This window comes from Herpailurus yagouaroundi, unplaced genomic scaffold, assembly GCF_014898765.1.
Source record: "Herpailurus yagouaroundi ecotype Mexico unplaced genomic scaffold, PumYag 139, whole genome shotgun sequence".
In the NCBI taxonomy this organism is placed as follows: Eukaryota; Metazoa; Chordata; class Mammalia; order Carnivora; family Felidae; genus Herpailurus; species Herpailurus yagouaroundi.
Window position 1 is genome coordinate 37,044,679 of NW_024412394.1, and position 25,769 is coordinate 37,070,447.

The window sequence follows — 25,769 nt, forward strand, 5'->3', positions numbered from 1 at the left end:
GTTTTACTGCTAAAATGGTGCTGCCAACGTTGAATATTTTCTCATCTTTTGGTAGCATTAAAATCATGCTTAAAATCATGTGTCATAATCCATAAAGCAAATCCAGGGAACAGCTACTAAAACACAGATCCATTTTATTAAAAATCTATGAATATAGTGCTTACATTTTATTGAAATTAAGGTTTTGCAGCAAATATATTAGTAGTGGAACATTTGAAATAGATACAGAGAAATCAGTTTTCATTAAGTAGCACGTTTAAAAACTGACTAAACTGGATTACTTTGATGCCAATCTACCTGTGCACACAGCAAAGTTAATGTCAAGAAGTATTCAATAGAATTATTACATTTTAGGAAGACAGTTCTCTGTGGTGGAAAATAGGAATTGGTTATGTCACAAAGTACAATGTAATTTTTCCCCCCAACATAGTGTCTTCCTTTAAAATAGCTTTATGCGGGGGGTGCCTGGGTGGCTCAGTTGGTTGAGCGTCTGACTCTTGGTTTTGACCCAGCCCATGATCTCACGGTTTTGTGGGTTTGGGCCCCACACTGGGCTCTGTGCTGACAGCATGGAACCTGCTAGGGATTCTCTCTCTCCCTCTCTCTCTGCCCCTCCTCCACTCATGCTGTCTCTGTCCCTCTCAAAAATAAAGTTAAAAAAAATAGCTTTATGTGGTAACAAGAAAAGTTAGATTTCCCATAGTATATATATCTGAATGCCAATTCCTTTTTCTATTAAAGGAACAATTCAGAAATTATTGGCAACAAAACGATCTACTGTGCAAGCACTAATTTCTTGTAAAACTAGTGTGCCGAAGAACTGAAGGGGTGTGTGTGTGTGTGTGTGTGTGTGTGTGTGTGCGTTACAGACATTAAAGTGCAGAGCATATATACCCTCACCACTGTTTACATACTGGATACATCTGTGTTTCAGAGAGACCTGCATGTCCTTGCATACATGTATTTCACATGCACTGTAACACATGAAGAGCTTTGCTTCCTGATATATTGTTCAGCCTCCCCAAAACAATAGGTAAGTTGCACTTGTAAATGATCTGTGAGTAGTGTTTTGAGGGCAGCTGGAAGCAAACCTGGTTTGCTGTCATGACTATCGGTCAGTGATTGTGTTTTGCGCTTTGATAATAAGCATCTTTTTTATGCGGAAAGTATCAGTCATCAAGTTCACAATTATTCCCTATTTGAAATATGGTGTGTGTTGTTTCTCAATGTTGACTATATGCCTGGATTCGGATGACCGGTAAATATGCCTGCCTGTGTTTTCAGAATTTTCACAGAGTGGACACAATTTTCCTTGAGAAAGCAATCCATTTCTCTTGAGACAGATTAAATTATAATCTGCATATTTTTAGTTCTTAATTTCCTTCCCAATCTTGATAGTTAAATTCTTCATATCCTTCAGCCAGTAATTCAGAATCTCTTTTCCTGATTATCTGGAAGAGAAATAGTTTCAAGAGCTTACGAAATGCCATCTGAGGTCAAATCAATATTTCATTCTAATATTGCCTCTGCTGGTGTTTGAAAGAGTATGCTTGCCATTTAGGATATCTTCTTTGAAAGGTTTGGGGATGCCCTCCAAAATATTCCTAACTTTATAACCTAGTAGGAATGGATTCCATCTCTTCTTAAACCCATTTAGATTCTCAGGCTGAAGCATCTCTTAAAGCAGAGGGGGCAGTTTGTGAATTAAAGTCACCACCTTCCCTTCCAACCTCAGCAAACATGATTATTCCATGCTGCTGCTTCATTTGAAATGTGGTCCTTAAATCTACCTGGCACTCTAGGATTTACTTAGTGTTTGCTTCATCCTGGACATTTTATTAATAGCAGACATGGTGTTTCGTTGTCATTTTATGGCTCAAGACTGAACTTCTTCTGTCTTTCCAATTTCCTTTGTTTCAGGAAATAAATACGGCACACATTATTCCCGTGTGCACCTGGCTACACGGAATTATGATTAGTATTTGGTGTGGCTGCCTCAGCATCCTTGATTGTATATTGATGGTAATAACTTGTTTCAAGTACAAGCTTTGATGTGTTTGTTTCCATCCAACACTATAGATCTCGGGTAGAGTGGGAACTGGCTGATTATCACTCACTTTTACAAAACATCAAAGACTAGGTACAATTTTTGAAACTAGGCAATTTTAGGATAAAAGTTGTCCAAGGTATTTTCTCAGAAGGTATGTTTTTTAATCTCTATATTTAACCTGGTTAGAGATAAGTTATTTCCCTTTGTAAAACAGAATTATTTTAGTCAAATAAGTTGGATGAATACTTTGAAAGGGATACCTAGGACACTGGAAGGAATATTTGAGGATGAAATTATAGGAATTTTTGAAGTTACCCATTGTTCACAAATCATGTGTCTTCTATATATTTCTCTACATAAATTTTTGCTTTCGCTCATTGTTTGAAATCAAAAGAAGATACAAGAATATGCATAAAATGATTCAGTTCCAAGAATATGAGTTATGAAAATTTCAACCTGTTGCAATGCATTTGATAAATGGCATGTATATTTTTATAAGAAAAAGTGAATAAAACACTTGGCTTGTTTTTCTGTTATTTTATTATTTTGTCTACACATTTCAGATAATGCCAGCCCTCTGTCTCTATCTTCCTTGCACCAACAAATCCCCTTACAATACCCCCTGCCCTTACATACTCAATTAAAAAGCCCGGCAAATAAAGGCAAAGTGCTCTTTCTTATCTCTCTTTAAAACAAGAGTCAGACCTAGAAATAGTTTAAATTTTCTTAAAAATTCAGTAAAACCAACATGTAAAAGTATTACTTTACCTTGTTATTTTGCTGACGTTGGAATTTTTTAACACTAGTTTTGTATGCTTGATTTTTAGAGTGACCTGGTGACCTACAAAAGAAAGCAAAAATATGGTATTTTATTTCCTGGGCTTATCAACATTGAGAGCAACTACAACTTGCTACTATTTTCGCTTTAAAATGATGACAACAATGAAAATGGATTGCCCATTTTTGCAGGTGCTGCCAGTGAGAGTTGAAGAAGTGTGTTCTCTGCTTCTGCCCCTGAGTCTCACCTCCCAGTTGGCTCACCGTTCTTGGGCAGCGGTCTCGGAAGGCCTGAACAGAGCTCGAGAGAAAGATGAGGGATAACTTCATCTCGCAAAAAGTGGAATTATTTCTTTTGTGAGTTATTTTTACAGTCGTGAGTCGTGGTTGTTGAACAACAACCACGTGTAATGACATTTGTTTGTACAATTTAAAAACAAAAGTTACTTTATAATTTGATGTATATAATTCCACATTTTTTAACATACATATTATATAATTTCTGATGGTAGTGTATACACCTTTTGCACCTTGCCCTTTCCCTCTCTACATTATAAAATGGTTATAATATTTGGGGGATGTTCTGTGACATATATTCATTCCCTTATCAGTAAACTGTTTTCTTTCTCCCAACATTCTGTCCATAATAATTTCAGGGAAAGGCGTAGAGATGGTATCACTATAGGAGGAAGGAAGCTGCTATCCTGGAGGTGTAGTCTGAGGAAATAAGTTCCTTGTTCCTTCAGCATGTTTGGTTCCTACTTGCCCTGGCTGGGTGATTTGGAGGCTCTTAGAATACTAAGGGATGTGTAGGTGTGTGGGGTCATAACTGAGAGATCACAGGTGAGGTGAATATGAGGATAGAGGCTTTCCACAGGGCCTGGTGAGGCAGGGAGAGTCTCCACCCCCCCCCCCCCCCCACTCCCCATACATCTAGATACCATCTTGGAGAAAGGATAGGAAGGGAAAAGATTTTTAAGGCTGATTATATATTGCAAAGGAACTGAGTTGCCTAAAGTGATTGCTTCAATTGTTAATCAGATGAAGTTTTAAAAATTGGATTGGACTATATTAAACTCTAACTCCTCCCTCTCTTGGCTCCTCCCCTCACCCCCACTCCTTCTCCATCCAGTGGAGAAAGTGCTCCTAAGGGAGTTAGGAACAGCTACAAGAGATGAAAAATGGACCCCTCCCCCATCTGAGGTGTAGCAAGTGAGTAAATCTGGGATCTTACTGTAGTAAGACAAGTACTTCCTTATTATAAAAATCTCCTCAGAGATGTCACTTTGCATCATCATTTCCTTAATCTGGCTCCTGTATTAGGAGCCTATTAAATTAGGCCCATTAAGCTGAAGGACAAAGTGAAAAGTTTTAGATCTGAGGAGGAAAAGTCATAATTTATTTACTATTAGATCTAGATTTGTATTTTTGGAATATGTATAATAATAATTTTGATTAATGGAAGTCAAACTCATTAAGCTTTTAAAAAAGAGACCTTTGAAAATGAAAATTTTGTTCATTCTTGGGAGAATTTTTGCCAAGTTCCATACAACTGAATCTATCTACAGAACATCTACAATTGAAGGAAAGGAAAAACGTATGGAGTACAGTCATAAATACTGAATGGAGGAAAAGAAGGAAGAATAAAGGTGAAAATACAATGAATGAAGGCTTGGCAGTGGAATGACAAAGAAAACAAACTGAAAATGTTTGTTGTAACTCAGTGGACTCATCTGTTCAGCAAGGCCCTTACCCTCAGTACAATTTCCCATCTCTCCCTTCATTTTCAGGTAGACTAACAAAATCGCAGCTGAGTTTACAATTCTTGAGAGGGTGCTGCTTTCGGTGTTACATCACTTTCATGTCCTCCACCGATGTGCTTCTGCGTTTGGGCTTGCATTCCAGACAGGGAATCTCAGGTTGTGTTTAGGGGGCTGCCCTTTGTGGATAATCATCAACCAGCTCCAACCATGCTAGAGGCAGGGTCGTTTACCCCGAAGAGCGTCTAATTTATCCCTCACCTAAACCAGTGGATGTATTCTGATTATCCCCCTTATCTAAATGAGAAATTTGAGGTTTAAGGTTGCCCAAGGTCACAACTAGTTGGGGTAGAGCTGGAATTTTAATTCCAAAGCCTCCAGACTTCATCACTGTCTTTGTCTATGGTTGATAAGTTCTTAAATTTTCATGTAAGTAAACCTCATATACGTAAACTGTCAGAGTCACATAAACGGTGGCATCCTGTGAGGAGCAGGAGGAGGTGGCAAGGATCCAGGGGGGCCCCTCAGCACCACTATACTCAGGGGTCTTCCACGCTGAGTGTCTGAGGCAGTGCACAAGGGCAATGGGAATTGTCCTCATGCTGAGGAGATCCGAGTTTAGCATTTAACACTGAGCAATTCTTGAGGCATCTGGGTGGCCCAGTCGGTTAAGTGTCTGACTTCGGGTCAGGTCATGATCTCGCGGTCCGTGAGTTCGAGATCCACATTGGGCTCTGAGCTGTCACAAGCCCAGCATCAGGTTCTGTGCTGACCGCTCAGAGCCTGAAGCCTGCTTTGGATTCTGTGTCTCCTGCTCTCTCTGTTCCTCCTCTGCTCATGCTTTCTGTCTCTCTCTCAAAAATAAACCTTAAGAAAAAAAATAACACTGAGCAATTCTTCTTTCCACTGTTAACTGGAATAGTAGCTGAGTGCGTCTGTCATTCCACATACGCGCTATGCTTTTCCTTACATCTTTGAACCATACAAAATTGCCAATATTTGATGATTTGTTAACTGACAGAATGGTAATGCCACACAGTTGAACCTACTATACTTATAAGTACATAGTTTAATTATTAGGTTATTACATAAACAAGGTCTATTATTCTGCAATTTACTTTTCTCATTTAATCAAATGTCTTTTTTTTTTCCCTATGGCGGCTCCAGTAGAGCTATATCATTGCTTTCTAACTGCTGTGTTCCTTAGTGACTGACACACTATGCATGATTTAACTCTTTCTCCATAGATGGGCATGATTCAAAGCATTTATGCTGCAAACATTTCTATAAACACATCTTAGTGCACAAATGCAGTTATTTTTGTAGGAATAATTGTCTAAAAGTAGAGTATCTGAATCAAATGAAAACTTTTATGGATACTAACAAATATTTCTTGATAAAAGGTTTTTCTAATTTATACATCCACCAGCAACGCTTGATAAACTCATTTTCCCTGGGGGTGCCTGGGTGGCTCAGTCGGTTAAGCACCTGACTGATGATTTCTGCTCAGGTCATGATCTCACGGTTCGTGGGTTGGAGCCCCGCATCAGACTCTGTGCTGAGAGCTCAGAGACTGGAGCCTGCTTCGGATTCTGTGTCTCCCTCTCTCTCTCTCTCTCTCTCTCTCTCTGCCCCTCCCCTGCTCACACTCTGTCTCTCTCTCTTTCTCTCAAAAATAAAATAAACATAAAAAAAAAAAAAGAACTCATTTTCCCTGACGTTACCCATACTGGATATTATTATTTATTTATTTATTTATTTATTTATTTTTACCAAACTCACAAAGTCACAAATGCTGTCTCTATTGTTTTTGGATTTCCCTGATTATAGTGAGAGTGAGCATCTTTTCCTACGTTTTCTTGGTCATCTGGATTTCTTATATGAGTTTTTTTTTTCTTCAACGTTTTTTTTATTTATTTTTGGGACAGAGAGAGACAGAGCATGAACGGGGGAGGGGCAGAGAGAGAGGGAGACACAGAATCGGAAACAGGCTCCAGGCTCTGAGCCATCAGCCCAGAGCCCGACGCGGGGCTCGAACTCACGGACCGCGAGATCGTGACCTGGCTGAAGTCAGACGCTCAACCGACTGCGCCACCCAGGCGCCCCGAGTTTTTAAGATATAAAATAGGTTGTATTTTTCTCCCACCTTCTTAATATGTTAATTTTATTTGTGGTGACTTTTTTCCTGTAGAAATCCTCTTCTTAATGTCATCTGGGATTGGTATCTTAATTAGGGAAGGTTTTTTTTTTTTAAGCCCAGGATTATTAGAAATGGTTTTAAAGATAGTTTTCCTCAATTTTCATAGTTTGATTTTAGATTTGAATCTTTGATATAGAATTGATCTGTGTAAAAAGTAATTTTATTTTTTTCTAAATAGAAGGTCAAATTGTACTCTAACCATTATTGACCAGTCCATACTTTCCACTGATTTGAAATGCTCATTAAAATAAATTCCGGTGCGTGTGTGGCTCAGTCGATTAAGTGTCCAACTTTGGCCCAGATCATGATCTCACAGTTCATGAGTTTGAGCCCCGCACTGAGGTCTCTGCTATCAGCGTAGAGCCTGCCTGTCTCCCTCTCTCTCTGCCCTTCCCCCTCCCCCCCCCCCCAAATAAACATTAAAAAACTCCCTAAATATAAGGATCTATTTGGGTCTTATATTTATTCTGTGTATTTATTGTCCTAGTGTTCTAAATATTATTTTATGTATTATTCTCTTACAGAGAAATCTCTCCATCATTGTACTTCCAAGATTTTCTGTTGTTCATTTTCACTTCTGGAGGATTTTAGGAACAATGTCAGATTCTATTTAGAATCCTGTTGTGATTTTAAGTGAGATTAACCTGGAGAAAGTTGACAGCATTATCGTAACCCTCGCTCATCTGAATGGACATTCTGTGCTTTATGTTCTTTGTAAAGATGCTTTATAAACGTAATTTCATATGCCCCCTGCAGGAACCCAAAAGGAGAAACTTAACAGGAACCCATGGGGGAGGGGAAGGAAAAAAAAAAAAAAAAAGAGGTTAGAGTGGGAGAGAGCCAAAGCATAAGAGACTGTTGAGAACTGAGAGCAAACTGAGGGTTGATGGGGGGTGGGAGGGAGGAGAGGGTGGGTGATGGGTATTGAGGAGGGCACCTTTTGGGATGAGCACTGGGTGTTGTATGGAAACCAATTTGACAATAAATTTCATATATATATAAAAAAAAAAAAGGTTTGATTCAATGAGGGAATCGAAATTCTGAGAAGTAATTGTTCAAGGTCACTTGATTAGTAAATTGGTAAGCCAAAATTTTAATCACAATTTGACTCCAGAATATTGCTTCTTAACCATTATTGGATAGTTGTCTTTAATGTGTCTTTAACTTTAAAAGAACAGGGTTATGTTTCAAGAAGAGAAAGGCTAAATCTTTCTAGGTTCTTTTTTTAAGTTTCTTTATTTTGACAGAGAGAGAGAGCAGGGGAGGGGCAGAGAGAGACGGAGAAAGAGAATCTAAGCAGGTTCCCTGCTGTCAGGCAGAGCCCGACGACGTGTAGCTCCATCTCACAACTGAGATCATGACCCTAATGACTGAGCCACCCGGCGCCCCTCTCTTGCTTCTTTATTGAGGAACTGATGGCCATGAGCTCCCTGGTGGGAAGTTAGAGACTGTGGCCACTAGAATGAGTAAAAGGACAGTTTAAAAAAAAAAACCATGATGATCTACTAAAGATAGGGGTACAAGGTGGTCTAAAAGCCTGAGGAAATGTTCAGGTGTGTGTATTTGGAAACTCATGACTGGGAAAGGTGAGGCAGGCTCACGAAGAAACTCTCAGAGGTCAGAGTGCACAGTGTGGACCTTATCTGGGTATCACAGGATTTGGAGAAGAATCGGGAGGCTTCATGTTCCCTGACCGTTCATAACGCCACCTACACCCTAAAGTCTGGGTCATGAATCCCTCCTCCTTTTCCCTCTTCTTAAGAGCTTCTCTTAACCTTTCTGTTGGAAATAAAGATTGACTAAACACAGAAGACCTAAAGAAAGGACTACTATGTAATCATTAAAGATGACGGTATGGAAAATATTTAATGACATGGGGGAATGTTCTAAGTACAAAAGCTGAGTATAAAACCAGAAGCCAGTCTGATTCCATTTTGCTTTAGAACATTCTATGTAAACATTCTGTATAAACATATACATCAAAAGATAATAGCTAATAGGGTGAATATCACATGATTTTTTATCTTCTTACTCATAATTCTGTATATTTTCCAAATTTATTATGATGAAAACTGTCTTTACAAATAGGAAAAAAAACAAATACACACACGCACGCACACACATGCACACACACCTCAACACCAATTAAGGTGGTACCCCCAGACATACTGCATCAAAAGAGAGCCTAGCAGGGTCCAGCCAGGTGTTTGAACAAGTCCTCCTCTGGAAGATTTTGATGTTCACTGGAGATTGAGAACCATGTGAGTTTAAAGGGCCATATGCATTCATTCTAATGACAGGTTTCTCAAGAGCAAGAGTAACAAATCCTTGGGTGTATAAAGTTACTGTACTTGACCTACCTGCACGGAGCTCCCTTTCCCTGGATGACCTCACATCCCTCTATGGGGGTGCAGAGACCAGAGTCCCGGCGGTCCAGGCGCGCCTGGCTCTCATACCCTGGTCTGCAGCGACACTCTGCTTCCTTGGTCCACTCATTTTTTACACACTGGGCAAATTCACCACAGGCCAGGAATTTGCAAGGGTCTGCTTGATCAGCTGTAAGATATGGGACAGATTTAAAACAATTTTTTTTAATGTTTATTTTTGACAGAGAGACAGAGCATGAGTGGGGGAGGGGCAGAGAGAGAGGGAGACACAGCATCCCAAGCAGGCTCCAGGCTCTGAGCTGTCAGCACACAGCCCGGGTATGGGATGGATTTTAATGAATGCATGGATTCCTGAGCAGTGGAACAGACAGAAGTCAAAGGCAAGAGACCAAATATATTTGCCATCACTCCATTTTGGACTGGTTTGTACAGCAGTGGTAACAGACTGGAATGAAAAGGGAAACACACATTTCTGTATCTGAGTTTATGACAATGATAACATATTTACTCTGAATATAATCATGAACAAACTTGGTGGTGCATCAGAATCAACTAGAGGCCTTGTGAAACACAGATTCCTGGCCCCAGCCTCAGAGTTTCTGATGCAAAGGGTTTGGGATGGGGGCTGAGAATCTGTAGGTCTAGGGAGGTCCCAGGTGATGCTGATGCATCTGATCTGGAGAGCACACTTTGAGAACCACTGCAGTAGAGAATTAAGGATTTTTGTTCGTTAGGTTTTTAAAGTAAGCATTTTCTGCAGCAATGAGTTACGAAAGTATATATTTAAGATCAGGTGTATACCTTGTAAAGTAGTCAAATAGTCGTTTATGTGGACAGTTTTGAGCACTCAGGACAATTTACTGCTTTAAAAAATATCTTTCTCTTAGTCCCTTGCTGATCCCTCTGGCCCCAGTGTTAGAGATCTTTCCTTTGGGTTAATCGTTTTTCCTCTATTAAAATTCAAGTGGATCTCTAGTTTCTGTTTTTTTGTTTTGTTTTGTTTTGTTTTGTCACTGTTCTCTTTTACTTTAAATTCTGTAGCTGTGTCTCAATTTTTTTTTTTTGTAAATGAGAATCTCAGAGTATTTAGCTCAGAAAGCCTGTGGCCCCTGCCAGCTCTTCCCTGTTTTTATAGAGCTAAGCACACTGAGCTCTCAGGCAGAGAAGCAAATGGCCTGAGTCCCCCAATGCTGATGGCAGAACCTGCCTCTGGGCCGAAGACACTTCTTCCTTCTGCCCTGGAAGGAGCTCCCGCTGAATTACAGCAGCCATTTATCTTTCAGATTGTTCTTTCAAAAGGAACATACTCCATGCAAGGAGTTAAGGCACAGGTAGCCATGCATAACGCTATTCTTCCAAGAAGCCTAGGGGAAGGTAAGAAATACATACAGATATTTCTATAGGAAAAGCCCCTACCTTGTCCACTGTAAGAGCTGTAAGATGAGCTCTAAATACAAGTTAGAGAAGAGATCGTTGTTTCAATTATTTAAAGTGAGTTGCATTTGTATGCACAAAGACTAGGAAAGGCATTCCAGCTGGACCCAGCAGCATGAACAGAGGCATAGAGGAGGGAGAACAACAGATAGGAGAAAAGAGAGCCAGGAAAGCCCAGTTTGGAGGCAACAAAACCTTGTGGACTGGAAGGAAGGGAACTAAGACTGGAAAGGTAAGTTAAGGTCAAACTCTGGTAGGTCTTGGATGCCATGCTAAGGAATTTGGACTCTCCAGGCAGGTGGGAGCCATGGAGGATTTCTGGGCAAGGGAAGGGTATGATCAGAATTGTGCATTAGAAGACATGTAAACACAACTTAGAATTGTCAGAATTAGGATGATTTCAGTGATCATCTTGTCCTGTATTCCCCAAGTGCAAACATTTGCAGAACTCTAAGTCAGCAGGATTTAATAGGTTTTATACTAGAAAGAGGTTGGTGGCTAAATAAGTACTTTTTGTTTTCGTTCTTTGTTTTTTTAATGCAGGGTGAAATAAATGTAACAGGTTTCTTTCTCTTTCCCTTGTTTCTCTTTCTCTTTCTTCCCTCCAATCTCACCCTCTTCTCCTTTTACTTTTAAATCTCTTTAGGGTCATTAATAAGCTAATGTCTATTGTGAATCTTCAAGTGGAGAAGAACATAGCTGCTTTGCCGAATTTACTGTTCACATAAGCTCTGTGTAGGGTCACTGGGGGGACATGGCATGGGGTGAGAATTCCAATAAACCCCTTCATTCACTACTCTGATCCAGCGCCTCCCTGTGGTGGAAGAAGTGATAGTGAGGTAGATTAATAAAACCAGCCCAAGCTGTGGGCATGAGCACTTCCTTGAAAACATATACCTGGGTCTCCCAGCAAGGTAGACAATGCTAGAAGACTTTACATGAAGTTCTATTTCTCTGCAGCTTGAACAAACAGGCCTGACTACTGTGAACTGGCTTTCTCTGCTTCAAAGTTCCTAAAGTTGGCCATGTTGTGGGATCCTTGTCATTGTTTAGAAAATGATTCAGATTTACCCTGACAACCCAGGTGATTCACATCCAGGGCCTGGTTTAATAAATAACAGCTGTCAGCAACTTTACACTCAAGACTTTTAGTCTTGAAAACACAAGCCAGGGAGGAATAGAGGCTCCACTTCTCTCTGCAGTGGAGAAATACACTAACTCGGAAAGCTGACTCAATGTACAGATGCTAGTCCTCTGAAGAGTAAAGCTGTGATAACCAAATGAGTTTCCCATTAAAAAAATATTACCGATTTACCGTAATTTCTTTCGGCCCCGCCCGACATTGTCTACGCACCAGTAAGGCTGAACAGAATGCAATCAGGCAACGTTGGGGAAATAAATTTATCCAAATTTGGGGGCCCTAGATCAGATATATTTGAAGAACAAATGTACCTTGTTTATAAATAACTTGCTTTTCCCATGGTATTTATTCAGGACAGGTCTAGAGAGAAGTAGGAGACTTCAAATCACTGAGCTTAGTATTTGTTTGCTGTGTATACCTTCTTGGGTACTAAGACAACATTCACTGATTCAACAAATACCAACTGGGCCCTTCAAAATCTGCAGCAGTAAGAATTTCAGACAAACTAATTGCTTTAGATTTTTATTTTAGCCTTATATAAAATTTTACATGTTAGAATGTTAGAGCTGAAAGGTATTTTAGAACCTTCTCATGAATTTGTTCACTTTGCAGGTGAGGAAGCTGAGGCCCCGAAGTTGAGTGTTGCAAAGACCACGGGCTATTTGTGTTGGTCATCTGTGTGAGGGCAAGTCCCAGGAAAGGAAAGAGCCAGGAGGGGGAGCCGTGGGACCACAGCAAGTAAAGGCAATTGCAGCGAGTTAGAATGGTACCAGAAGACACAGTATTTACAATACTAATTTGCAAAGCAGCCCATACCGCTTCCATTATTATACCTTAAAAATACTTTTCCTTGGTGTGCTGATGGCCCTCTACTTACCACACTTGGAGGGGCACCTACAGCTTCGGGCTTCAGGCAAAGACTGAGAACTGTGAGCTGACTGTGGGAAGGAAGTGCCACGGAAGAGAAGAGACTGTATGATGAACAAAAGTTTAGTAGAAATTTATTTTTTTAAAAAACTCTTTTCAATATTTACTTATTTATTTTTGAGAGAGAGACAGAGCATAAGCAGAGTAGGGGCAGAGAGAGAGACACACACACAGAATCTGAAGCAGGCTCCAGCTCTGAACTGGGGCTCGAACTCATGAACCTCAAGATCATGATCTGAGCTGAAGTCAGATGCTTAATCCCCTGAAACACCCAGGTGTCCCTAGTAGAAATTTCTTAAGTAAAGCTTTCCCTATGCTTTGATTATTTTCTTTCTTTGTCATATCTTAAAGACATTTCTCCTTAGAATGACGGACTCATTCATCATTCACTGTAGGCCACAGGACTCTTTGCCTCCTCCTTAACATATCCCCAGTGCTTTGCACAAAACAAAAATAAAATCAGTCTGAACTTCTCGCTCTCTGTTCTTGATTTGGTCAATACTGATAATGTAAACATTATGTAGTAAAAACCTGAACTGCTCTGTTCTGAACACAATCTGTAGCTTGGAAAGAGAGAGTTCAAGGAGATTTGAGATCAACAGTTGATTAGGAAGAGAACAATTAGATGTCATTTTCTGGAAGAATATTTTCTTTGAATTTTTTTTTCAATGTTTTTATTTATTTATGGGACAGACAGAGACAGAGCATGAACGGGGGAGGGGCAGAGAGAGAGGGAGACACAGAATCGGAAACAGGCTCCAGGCTCTGAGCCATCAGCCCAGAGCCTGACGCGGGGCTCGAACTCACGGACCGTGAGATCGTGACCTGGCTGAAGTCGGACGCTTAACCGACTGCGCCACCCAGGCGCCCCTAGAAGAATATTTTCAAGTCATAATCAAGCTGTGTGTGGATTAGAGGAAGGGAAGTCTCCATGATTGGTGTATAGCCTAGTTGGTCTATAATTGCCCTAGCTTCCTGGATTTGCTTAAGCCCTCTTTAAATACATTATTTTTATGGTGGGCTCTATAGAGAGGTTTCTTCACGAGCCTGTATCATACCCACCAAGTATGACTTGGTGTAGCCCCTGGGCTTATTATAATTGCTAGCTGGCAAAATGACCTAATTTTCTGTCCTTCACATAGGGAGCTCTTCTGCACAGCAAATTTGACAATCTCTGTCCAGGGTACTTGCCCTTAGTGTGTTGAGCAGTGTCAGGGTCTGTGAGTTTGCAGATGGTGGGAAAGTTCCATGTCCATCCTGGCACCAAGAGGTCCTAAGCCTAGTCTTTAGCTTCCTATGTGGATGCCAGAGGTAGTCAAGGAACTGTCATTCCATTTCAGGACTTGTTCCCAAAGTAGTCCTAGGGATCATGATCCTGCACTCCAGCTTCACCAGGAGCGCAGTGACAATGATTTACATAAACAGGGAGCTCACATTTATCTACAGCCATTTTGTGTTTGGCATTGTGTTGGGCACTTCAAACAAGTCTTCGTTAATATTCACAACTTTCCTAAGTAGATACCACTGACCTCATTTTCATAAGCAAGAAAACAAAAGTCCATGTTAGTAAGTATAATCCCAGATTAACATCCACATGTCTGCTTACAACGTTCAGCTTTTGATATCATTCTAGTGGTTTTCAAATATGGGGTTTCCAGGAGAGACCTTAGGGCTCCAATGGGCGAACAAGGGATGGGGGCAGGCAAGCATGCCAGCATGTCCACTTGTACGGGTTTACATATCAGACTTCCACGAATGCTTTGAACAAAGGCTCTCTTAACTAAACCGAAGTTCAAACCATCGTCTGCCAAAACTCCTCCATTAGACAGAATGTTTCCTTGTACAAAGTACTGTCTGACACCACAATAACTCCACATTTGTTTCTGTTGCTAAAATGTAACAGCAATAAACATGGCTTGAAGTAAGTGAGCTGTCACATGGGGCTTGGAAATACTTGTATCATTCTGAGATTTCCAGTGTAAGCAAATTTTATGTATTAGTTTCTTCCCTGGATTTGCTTATATAATGTCTTTCGTCTGTATGCCAAAGGTCCTGAAAAGCATTCCCAACTGGTTGTGGAGGAAGGATGTCCCCTAGCTCTTCATCATGTGATAAAAACCATTTAAATAAGTGTTCTTTGCCTGCAGGGAGCACTTTGAGGAATTTTACAGTTCACATTAAAAGTCCTGTCCTCTCAATAGATGCTAAAAAAGCATTGGACAAAATACAGCATCCTTTTTTGATAAAAACCCTTAAAAAAATAGGGATAGCAGGACCATATCTCAAGATCATAAAGGCCATAAATGAAAGTTCCACTGCTAATATCATCCTCAATGGGGAAAAACTGAGAACTTTCCCCCTAAAGGTCAGGAAGGATGTCCACTCTCACAACTGTTATTCAACATAGTGTTGGAAGTCCTAGCCTCAGCAATCAGACAACACAAATGAATAAGAGGCATCCAAATCGGCAAGAAGAAAGCCAAACTTTCACTCTTTGCAGATGACATGATACTCCATATGGAAAACCCAAAAGACTCCACCAAAAAACTTCTAGAGCTGATACATGAATTCAGCACAGTTGCAGGATATAAAATCCATGTATAGAAGTCAGTTGAATTTCAATACACCAACAATAAAGCAGCAGAGAGAGAAATCAAGGAATCAATCCCCTTTACAACTGCACCAAAAAAACATAAAAAACCTAGGAATAAACCTAACCAAAGAGGTAAAAAAATCTATACACTGAAAACTATAGAAAGTTTAGGAAAGAAATTGAAGAAGACACACGCAAAAAAATGGAAAAACAATCCATGCTCATGGATTGGAAGAAAAAATATTGTTACAATGTCAATACTACCCAAAGCAATCTACACATTCAATGCAATCCCTATCAAAATAATACCAGGATTCTTCACAGAGCTGGAACAAACAATCCTAATATTGGTGTGGAACCAGAAAACACCCTGAATAGTCAAAGTAATGTTCAAAAAGAAAACCAAAGGGGTGCCTGGGTGGCTCAGTTGGTTAAGCGTCTGACTTCGCTCAGGTCATGATCTCACAGTTCATGAGTTTGAGCCCTATATCGGGCTCTGTGCTGACAGCTTGGAGCCTGGAGCCTGCTTCAGATTCTGTGTCTCCCTCTCTTGCTGCCCCTCACCCGCTCACTCTCTGTCTCTTAAACATAAATAAACATTTAAAAAAAATTAAAAAAAAAAAAAAAAAGAAAGAAAACCAAAGCTGGAGGCATCACAATTCTGGACTTCAAGCTGTATTACAAAGCTGTAATCATCAAGACAGTCTGGCACAAAAACAGACACTCTGATCAATGAAACAGAATACAGAACCCAGAAATGGAGCCACAAAGATATGGCCAACTAATCCTTGACAAAGCAGGAAAGAGTACCAATGGAATAAAGTCTCTTCAGCAAGTGGTGCTGGGAGAACTGGACAGCGACATGCAGAAGAATGAACCTGGACCACTTTCTTACACCATACACAAAAATAAACTCAAAATGGATGAAAGACCTAAATGTAAGACAGGAAGCCATCAAAATCCTAGAGGAAAAAGAGGCAAAAATTTGGCTTTGGTGACAGCAACATCTTACTTGACATGTCTCCAGAGGCAAGGGAAACAAAAACAAAAATGAACTATTGGGACCTCATCAAGATAACAAAGCAAAGGAAACAATCAGCAAAACTAAAGGGCAACTGATGGAATGTGAAAAGATATTTGCAAAGGACATATCAGATAAAGGGTTAGTATCCAAAATCTATAAAGAACTTAACAAACTCAACACGCAGAAAACAAATAATCCAGTGAAGAAATGAGCAAAAGACATGAATAGACACTTTTCTGAAGAAGACATCCAGATGGCTAACAGACACATGAAAAGATGCTCAGCATCACTCATCATTAGGGAAATACAAATCAAAACCACAATGAGATACCACCTCACACCTGTCAGAATGGCTAACATGAACAACTCAGGCAACAACAAATGTTGGCAAGGGTGCAGAGAAAGGTGAACCCTTTGTACTGCTGGTGGGAATACAAACTGGTGCAGCCACTCTGGAAAATAGTATGGAGGTTCCTCAAAAACTTAAAAATAGAACTACCCTATTACCCAGCAATTGCACTACTAGGTATTTATCCAAGGGATACAGGTGTGCTGTTTTGAAGGGACACATGCACCCCCATGTTTATAGCAGCACTATCAACAATAGCCAAAGTATGGAAAGAGCCCAAATGTCCATCAACTGATGAATGGATTCAGAACATGTGGTATGTATATATAACAGAATATTACTCAGTGATTAAAGAGAATGAAATCTTGCCATTTGCAACAATGTGGACGGAGCTAGAGTGTATGATGCTAGGGAAATAAGTCAGTCAGAGAAAGACATGTATCACATGATTTCATTCGTATGTAGAATTTAAGATACAAGACAGATGAACATAAGGGAAGGGAAGCAAAAATAATATAAAAACAGAGAGGGAGACAGGCCATAAGAGACTCTTAAACACAGAGAACAAACTGAGGGTTGCTGGTGGGGTGTTGGGTGGGTGGGAAGGGCTGAAAGGGCGAGAGGCATTGAGGGGGACACTGGTTGGGATAAGCACTGTTATATGTAAGTGATGAATCACTAAACTCTATTCCTGAAAAAAACTATTTTGATTAAAAACAAAAAGATCATGGTCCTGTTCTCCAAGCAGCTTATACATTCATAGGTTCTTGATGGTCCAAGAGTGTCTTTTCCTAGCTTCCTGTTTCTAGTCATGTTTGTCAGGCCTGAAAACAGACTCTCCTGGTCTGCTAGGCCTTTGAGGGTCTCAGGGGCTCATGTTACCAACTCCAGTTCCTAGCGCACCGCCCTCTTCCCGCTCGCTGCAGAGTGTCCTGTCACTTGCTCGGTAACCTTGGGGCTGTGAATTGATTGCCGGCCTTTCTGCCCTGTTCTTTCTCTTCTTTATAATTTCATTCTGCCCTTCTCTTACGCCCTGGCAACACTCACGTGTGGGACAGGAAGTGAAGTATCTCCTTTGATAGGGTCCTGTCCTAAGGCAGAATTTCAGCTCTGTTTGGCTGAAACTCAGGCTTCACCTGGGCTGAGGGCCCCTGAGGTCTTTTTCGTGGACTTCCCCCTCCTCCACCAGGCCATTTCAATGTGATGAAGGCTAGTGTTCGCTAGATGGCGCTCAATAGCAAAGAAGTAGGAATAGATTTAAGGGATGAAATTTTAAGAGCCGGGGCTGCTTCCTCCTTAAAAACCACTGTGCGGTAAGCGCCGGTGGAGGAAACAGAAGTCTGGAAGGAATTGGCGCGGTGGCGGAAGGAGCTGCAGGGGACGGCTGATAGAGCCATTATTACTCTATGATTACCGCGACAGATCCGGCCTGGACGCCTGGGGGAATGTGGTGGAAACTCCTGGATCATCTTTTCCCATTCCCAAAAGGCACAGCTTGGGCTGCGGAGTTCCCAGGCAGGCGGGCCCGCCGCGCCCTGGCGCCCAGCGTGACCAAGCTTCACACCTGGACGCAGTGACCAGCTTTCCCACGAGTCGGCGTGGGAGTAAACCTGGCCTCGAGCGCGCCTGCCCGCTGCGGGGACGGGTGGGACGGGGAGAGGAGTGGGGGTTGGGGTGGGGGGGTAGGAGGAGGGGTAGAGGTCGGGGCAGCTGTAGTGCCCTTTCTCCAACCCTCCCCCCCCAGCTCTTAGCCAAGGCTTTGAGGTCCTGGTTTCATATGTGGGGACGAGGGGAAGCGTCATTTCTTTGCGTCCCAGTCACTGGTAATCTGCACGGCCCAGGACACATGGCTTTAGCCCAGCATACTCTTAGGTGCTGAAGAACGTGTTTTAAATTCTTTAATCAGAATAAAAAAAAAAAACCCACCAATTAATATAATCCAAGTTGGATATATTCATCTTTATACCAATGCAGTCATAGGATATACTTTTTCGTATTTTTATTAATTAATATTAGTATTTTTATTACTATTCATGAAAGGCCTAGTTAAGGCAGAACTGGTAGTCTGTTTCCTTCTCAAGATGTGAATATTACTTTAATACAGTGCTTGGTGCTTAGCACTTAGTAATTTGAATAAACATGGCCCTCCCCTGAGGGTTCCTTTGAGATACAATGCTGGGGCCTCGCCTTCCACACTGGCCCACCTGCTTTATTTTCCCAAATCCTGAGAATATTCTGGGATTTGCTGCACCAGCAGAGGGAGTGGGTCTGCTTATCTCTGCTGTCAGTGCAGAAGCCTCCAGGAAATGGCCTGGGCACTTCCCAGTGACTGGCTGTGGTCGTGGGAAAGTAGGTTAGCATCTTTAGGTCTCATTTGGCCCTCCTATAAAATGGGTTCTTTAAACCAGACGATCGCTAATGTCCCTGCAGCTCAAATATAAATCTCCCATTCTAGGTGTCCTACTGGAACAAGACAGCAGGAACATTAGCTGGACACGCTGGCACAAACCTCCAGAACTGTGGATGGAATTCGGTGATTAAAAGAACTTTAAGCGGCACCTGGGTGGCTCAGTTGGTTAAGCATTCGACTCTTGATTTTGGCTCAGGTCATGATCTCACGGTCCTGAAACTGAGCCCCACATAGATTCTGCGCTGTTCATGGAGCCTGCTTGAGAGCTCTGTCCCTCCTTGGCTCTCATGTGTGAGTGCTCTCTCTCTCCAAAAAAGTTAAAAAAAAAATAAAAGAACTTAAAAAAATCTATATATAAGTTAGTGCTTCATTGTTTTATTATTTTATTATTGGCCAAAACATGTTTAGCTTATGGCTTCTTGCTGAAGGGCTGGATTAGGGTGAGAATAATCATTCAACAATGAATAGCACATAGCATAGCACCATCCATGTGCTTGAAGCTTAATACACATTTGTGGAATTAAATAAATTAGTAATGGGAGTTCTTTTCTGGTTTAAACGGACATGTAATATGAAAAACCTTGAATTTCACTTTAATTTGCCACCATTCTCAAGAACCACCACCACCAACTATGTATAGTAGGCTCTCAGTAACTCTTTTATGAATGCACGTGTGAATGCCTTTCCACATCTTGCCCCGGATGAGAGGTTCCAGAATTATTTCTGCTCTCGGTCATTATTTATATCCACCAAACTGAGATGTTTTGGGTGCATGGGTGTTAGGGCCTGAGTGTCCCAGGATCAGCTGGCAGAGGGAGCGCTCAGATAGCAGGGGCTGTGGGAGGCTGTGCAGCTGGGCTGAAGCCCAGGCTTCCCTACAGGGTGTGCATTAGGGGGTTCCATGAAGGACTCTAGGAGCATCTTCAGGAAGCCCCATGGGGAGGCTCAAGTGTGGGATGAGGGCATGGGTTGAAACTCGAGAGGGCAACAGGTATCTGGCAGTCCAGCCAATACTGGGGTTCCTTAATGAAAGCAGGTGTTAACGGAAAATCCCTGGGGATGGCATCCCAGGGAGCACGGGACAGCAACAGAGTAAAAACAGGAGCCAGAGACACAGGAGATGGGGCCGGGGCAGAGGCTGGGAGAGCATCCTGGAAGGAGAATTCCTGTGGCTGCTTCAGCTTGGAAGGGACCCCCTGGCAGAGCCAATAACACAACTATAGGGGACACTAGGAAGTTTGGGACTTTTTTCTCTCCTTTCCTCTGTTTCTTTTTTCTTTTCCTTTCCTTTCTTTTCTTTTCCTTTCTTTTCTTTTTGTTTCCTTTCTTTTCTTTTCTTTTTCTTTTGGCATTCTAAGAATGTAACAAAATATTATAGGATATTTCAACTTGGTGAAATGTGACACCTAACAATTCATTTAGGATTAATTAAACTTAAGTGTGTTGTCACTTTTTCCAAATACATTAAAAACCCTTTGTATACCCAGCAGGAGGGTTGATAAGGCTCTTTTTATAAAGAGGCAGTAAACAGACTTGAAGCAAGCACACAAAACTGCCATTGAGTTCTGGTGACAGCACTTGGTGATTGTGGGACCCGTAAAAGGCAAGTTACTTGCACTCCTCTGAAACACAGTTTTTCCAACTGTGGAATGGGGAGAAATCATACCTACTTTGCATAGTTATTTATTAAGATTAAAAATGTCGATAGTGGCTATTACTGTTTTATTGTCATTGTTGTGATAAGTGACATCTACCACTTTTCAGAGCTGGCAACTAAATGCAAATCTTTCAAATTATGCAACTTTCCAGAGAAAATGAGTTTGCCGATTCACATTCTGGCTGGAAGCATCCTGGATGCCAGAGTCTAATTAATTTCAATGTTTACCATTTACCAGCTTTGAAATCTGCCCATATTTGAGGAGACTTCTTAGGAATTCAAGGAGAGAATAAGTTAGAATAAGTATGTGTAGTTTTGCATGTTTGAAATCTTCAACCTGCACAGCTAACTGGCATAAAAGCCCTACATGCTTCTAGAGAATTTTCACAGCAGCCTAAATGAAAGACGACGCTAGTTGCCAGAGATGCTGGCAGAATAGTGAGCAAGCTGTGATTTATTCAGTTTTTCAGTTGATAAATCACAGATAGTTCTAACATTGGTTTATACTTTCTATATCATAGATTCATTTATTCAGGTTGTTTTCAAAAGGTGAATGGTAAACCACACGCAGTAATAACACTGTGTCGCTTCTACTCCGTGTCTGTACCTCTGCAGATACTATTTGGCCTAACTGATTAATAGCCCTCATTTAGAGGACACATCCAGGAATTCAGATGCTGATCTGAATGTGGAATGATGCCCCCCTAGTAGTCTCATGAGAAGTTTCACAATGTCTCTTCTCTTTGGTCTAAATGTAACAATGGAATAATATTTCCCCCGTCTCCGCATTACTACCACAAGCTACATTTCCACCCTGACGTTAGGCCAAAAGAAAAGAAATGAAAAAGACTTGATTGGATTTTTTGTCAGATTTTGCAAATAGAACTAAATAATTGGTCTGTCTGAGCACTGCCTGTAAATATAATAAAATCAGGGCATAGAGAGAAATGGTAGATCCTCTGACCAAGACTGCCTTCCCCTTCCCCTCTGCTTGACTAACTCTAGACCCCTGACTTCCCCTTTCTTCAGTCTAACGCTCTCCCAGCTGAGTTATTTCGGCAGCTTGCGCACTTCCCCTTTCTTAGTTTAGAAAACTTGTACTTGTAAATTCATTCTCTGCTCGTTTGAGATGTCCATCATCTTTGAAGCTTCTTGCCAGTATTACAACTCAAGAGTGTCTTTCTCAAGGACCTAGGAGCCTCTCTTTTGAAATGTAACCACCAAAGAAGATAGCACCCCCTATCTCCAGTGTCTGTGGGAGGGTGGGAGCCTTGCTCCGGGTTGTAAGACAGGAGGTGGACAGGGCATGCTGACTTTCCCATTTTCCATTTCATCCCAACCTCACTAAAATCTGGCCTCAGCTCTTGCCACTCTAGCAGATTGTTTCTGCGAAGGGTTCTGATGACCTCTGAACCGTCAACTTACATGGCCTCTATCCACTGCTCACCCATGGCTGCTGAAACAGCTGACCTGTCTCTCCCGCTCTTCTCTTTCCTCGGCTTCTGCAACACCGTCTTTGGCTCCTTGCACCAACAATCCTTCTATTCCCCATTAAGTGTTGGGGTTTCTCAGAGATTCAGTCCTGATTCTCCTTTTCTCCTGCCCTGTACATTGCCCTGGGCCATTTTTCTACCTGTTCCCTGATTTCAACTGAGGTTTCCCAAATGTATACTTTCAGCACTGGCCTCTGGTCTCTAGACAGCTACTTCATAGGATGGAGGGCAGTTCACCAAATGTCCATTTCTGTAAAACTCATCTTCCCCAAAACATTTTTGGAGTATTTTTATATCCTTAAGCTAGTTTACTAATTTTTGCTTTATTTTTTGCATTAAAACATTTAAATGAATTAATGTATCCACCTTTTGTAGCTACCTGTATATTTTTGCTAAGTAGTTCCCAAATTGGAAGTATTTTATGAATGATAAACTCTATGTTTTTATTTTGTAATTTTGAGAATACTTTAAGGGCTGTTTAGTACTTAGTTTGAAGACTTTTTGAGTTTTACAAGATTTTATTAAAGTTTAAACTGTAAAAGACCACAGTTATAAAAAAAAAAGAAAAGAAAGAAAAGAAAAGAAAAAAGAAAAATAGGACACCAAAGTAGATATAAATAGATTGAACAGGAGCTTTTAGACAACCTGGCTTTAAACATGCTGGCTCAGCACACCTTTCTCTTCCTTCCAGGCTGAACTCTCTTCCTTCCCTACTTTGTGTCCCAAGCTGCTATCACAGTGAAATAACTGAAGTATCCTGAAATTTCCAGAAGTGTCTGCATCTTCCTCCAGCCTTTTTTGGAGGAGCCCCTCCTCAACCTCCCTGCCTGTCCTCTCCCCCCACCCCCCACCCCCAGGATTTGCCAAGGTACCACACTCAACATCGCCATCTATCTAGGAAGCCTGCCATGACATTCCCTGGCCTCTGTAGAATTAATTGCTCTGTTGTGCTTCATAACATTTCTGTTCATAACCTGATTATCGTATTTAGTAGTCTGATTAGAGCTTTTTGTATATGTGTCTGTTTCTCTTCGTTGGTAGGCTTTAGCTCCTTGAGGGCAGGGATTCACTTTGGGGGTTCTGATGCCTGTAATAGTGCCTGACTGGTACCAGATAACCCATAAGTGTTTACTGAATATATGAATGAACAGGGTCTCAAATCATGATTGCATTGTCATTGACTTGTCTAACTTCTCTGTAACAGCAAAAATAAGGGCCAGAGGGAGTAAGAAGCTGGTGGTTTAAGAAAACCATCCAACATTTGGAAATAAGGAGAGAAGTTGACCACATAACCTTAAAAGTCGTGCTGGAGCACTAACAATCCCCTCCTGTAAACAGGGATCACCTGTGGGCAACCTTGCCAGCTGCCTACATTTTTATGGTTTCTGGGCTAAGACCAGTTTTAGTTACATAAGTACCTACATAATATCCTCGATTTTGCCTTTTGGCTCCCAAAGCCAAATATTTACCATCTGGCTCTTTAAGACACACTTTGCCGACCTCTAAAAGGCAGTAACTTTGATTTACCATTTACTTTTGGTTATAGCATTTTACAACTCCATAGAGTTAGAAGTTATTGTATAGAAAATGGGTAAGATAAGATGATTATACTTTCTCTTTTCTATTTAGCATACCATTCTTAACTCATCATTCTCCTTTTTTTCTCTGGCTATATAAAATTTCCATTTCCAGAGCCTCTTTAGACCAGATTCGTCATCCTAATGATTCCCTTATTAATGAGTGAAGCAAACTTTCACACGTTTGTATGAAAATTATGTTTTTTCATGTTTTAAGGGTTATGCTCTGATAAGGGTTGGAGGAGGAAGGGATGGTGGGGCTGGTGGCTCCCAGGATGGGGCAACATTGGACACTCATGAGGCAGGAGATCCTCCGGTATTCTATAGCCTAGTTCTGATCTCCCGTTTCTCCCAAGAAGATGGTAAGGGAAAGGCAAGGGATAAGACACATAGTAAATGTTGCTGTATTTGGCCATCCTGGTTGGGAAAAGGTTAAAATTATAGGATGCCTTCTCTGTTTTCCAAGGATAGATTCCTGGGATTTTCTTCCATAGACAAAGCTAGGTATTTATTCCTGGCATACAGTATTTCTAGCAGCTGTCCTTCTTCTCTCTAAATATTTCCTTTTTAAATTTTCTTTCAAAGAGAGTTTTCTCAACAGATTGGGCCAGTACTAGTGAGTTCAAGCAAACACTGGCAAGATCAGACCTGAATCGGGGAAGTTTCTTGTATTTGCTAAAATGACCTTCCAGAATTATCTGGGATTTTGACTATAAGTGCCCCTCAGACCTCTTTTACTACATGTTGGGGGATGGGTACTGCTGTACCCAAGCCTTAGACACTAGAAAAGACTATGCCAGCAATAGAGTCACGGACTGTGTAAATTGAAATTTGAGTCCTTGCTGTCCAACCTATGTAATTATCTTCATTTGGGGTCCAGGGACCTGAGAGGAAACATTAGTTGGTTGTACTAGGAGGACATTTTAATCAGCCTGCTTGTCAATCACCATGACAGCTTACACTCCAATATACCACCAAAAGGAGAAAATCTGGATCAGCCAGTCACATTGAAAACCTGGGAGCAAAATACCTGCCATATTCTAGATTAAAGAAAGAAAAAAGGAAGAAAACTATTGAAAATCATCTGCGTTTTAAAATCTAGACACTCATTTTTCTTTTCTATTATCATAATACTAATATTGTACCTATTCCCTCTAACTAAAATTATACAGCATGATCGATGCTAGGAACACTTTACTGTAACTACAGGGCATTTGTTTGTTTTAGAATATCACTTTAAAAAAAATTTTTTTTAATGGTTATTTTTGAGAAAGAGCATGAGCAGGGGAGGGGCAGAGAGAATCCGAAGCAGGCTCCAGGCTCTGAACTGACAGCACAGAGCCTGACATGGGACTTGAACTCACAAACTTTGGGATCATGACCCGAGCCACTCAAGATGCTCAACTGATTGAGCCACCCAGGTGCCCCTGGAATAGTGTTTTAAAACTCAGGTTCAAGAAGTTTTATAAGATAAGGAGATTAATAGATGTAAGAAGTTCATTAACTGTGTTCAGAAGCAATGGTTGTGGGTGTGTTAGGGTCTGGACTGTCCCTGACTGGATTGGACCAGGGTGTGAACAGGGATAATTGAGGATGAGGTGCAAGTGTTTGCGTGTGTGTTGTCTGAGTGGGTGCCTGATGGCTGCTCGCTCTCGGGTGGTCCCCTCTCCCTCCTCAGACCCTCCAATGGTAGCTCTTGCTGCTGCCACCGACACGTGTGTGGCTGGCATCCTGCCTCTCCAGCTCTGGTCTGACAAAGTTTCTCCTGGACCAAGCTCTACTCAGCCTCCCCTGAAATTCTCAGCTTGGCCTCCACTTTTGGGCTCTAGTGTTTCTCTTTGTTGTCCAATTTTAGCAAGAATCACACTGAGCTGGCTTAGTTAGAATCCCCCATCCTTTATATCTGATCACCCTCAATGTCTAATCAGGTTTCTCATTCTCCACCCTCCCTCAGGTGATGTGCGATCATCCTGGCCTGCCTTTAGCAAGA

General features: G+C 41.3%; 1 protein-coding gene across 3 annotated transcripts in view; it reads right to left on the reverse strand.

Annotated features, from left to right (window-relative positions):
- Positions 1 to 1,287: 1,287 nt before the first annotated feature.
- Positions 1,288 to 25,769, reverse strand: part of IMPG1 (interphotoreceptor matrix proteoglycan 1) — a 132,905-nt gene continuing 108,423 nt past the window's right edge. For all 3 annotated transcript variants that reach the window (XM_040473994.1, XM_040473993.1, XM_040473992.1), the window contains 3 exons: positions 9,148 to 9,343; positions 2,819 to 2,891; positions 1,288 to 1,451 (listed from right to left, as the gene is read on the reverse strand). In XM_040473994.1, the coding sequence (XP_040329928.1) occupies positions 1,374 to 1,451; positions 2,819 to 2,891; positions 9,148 to 9,343 (347 nt within the window). In that variant the 3' untranslated portion in view covers positions 1,288 to 1,373. The remainder of the gene's footprint in view (positions 1,452 to 2,818; positions 2,892 to 9,147; positions 9,344 to 25,769) is intronic.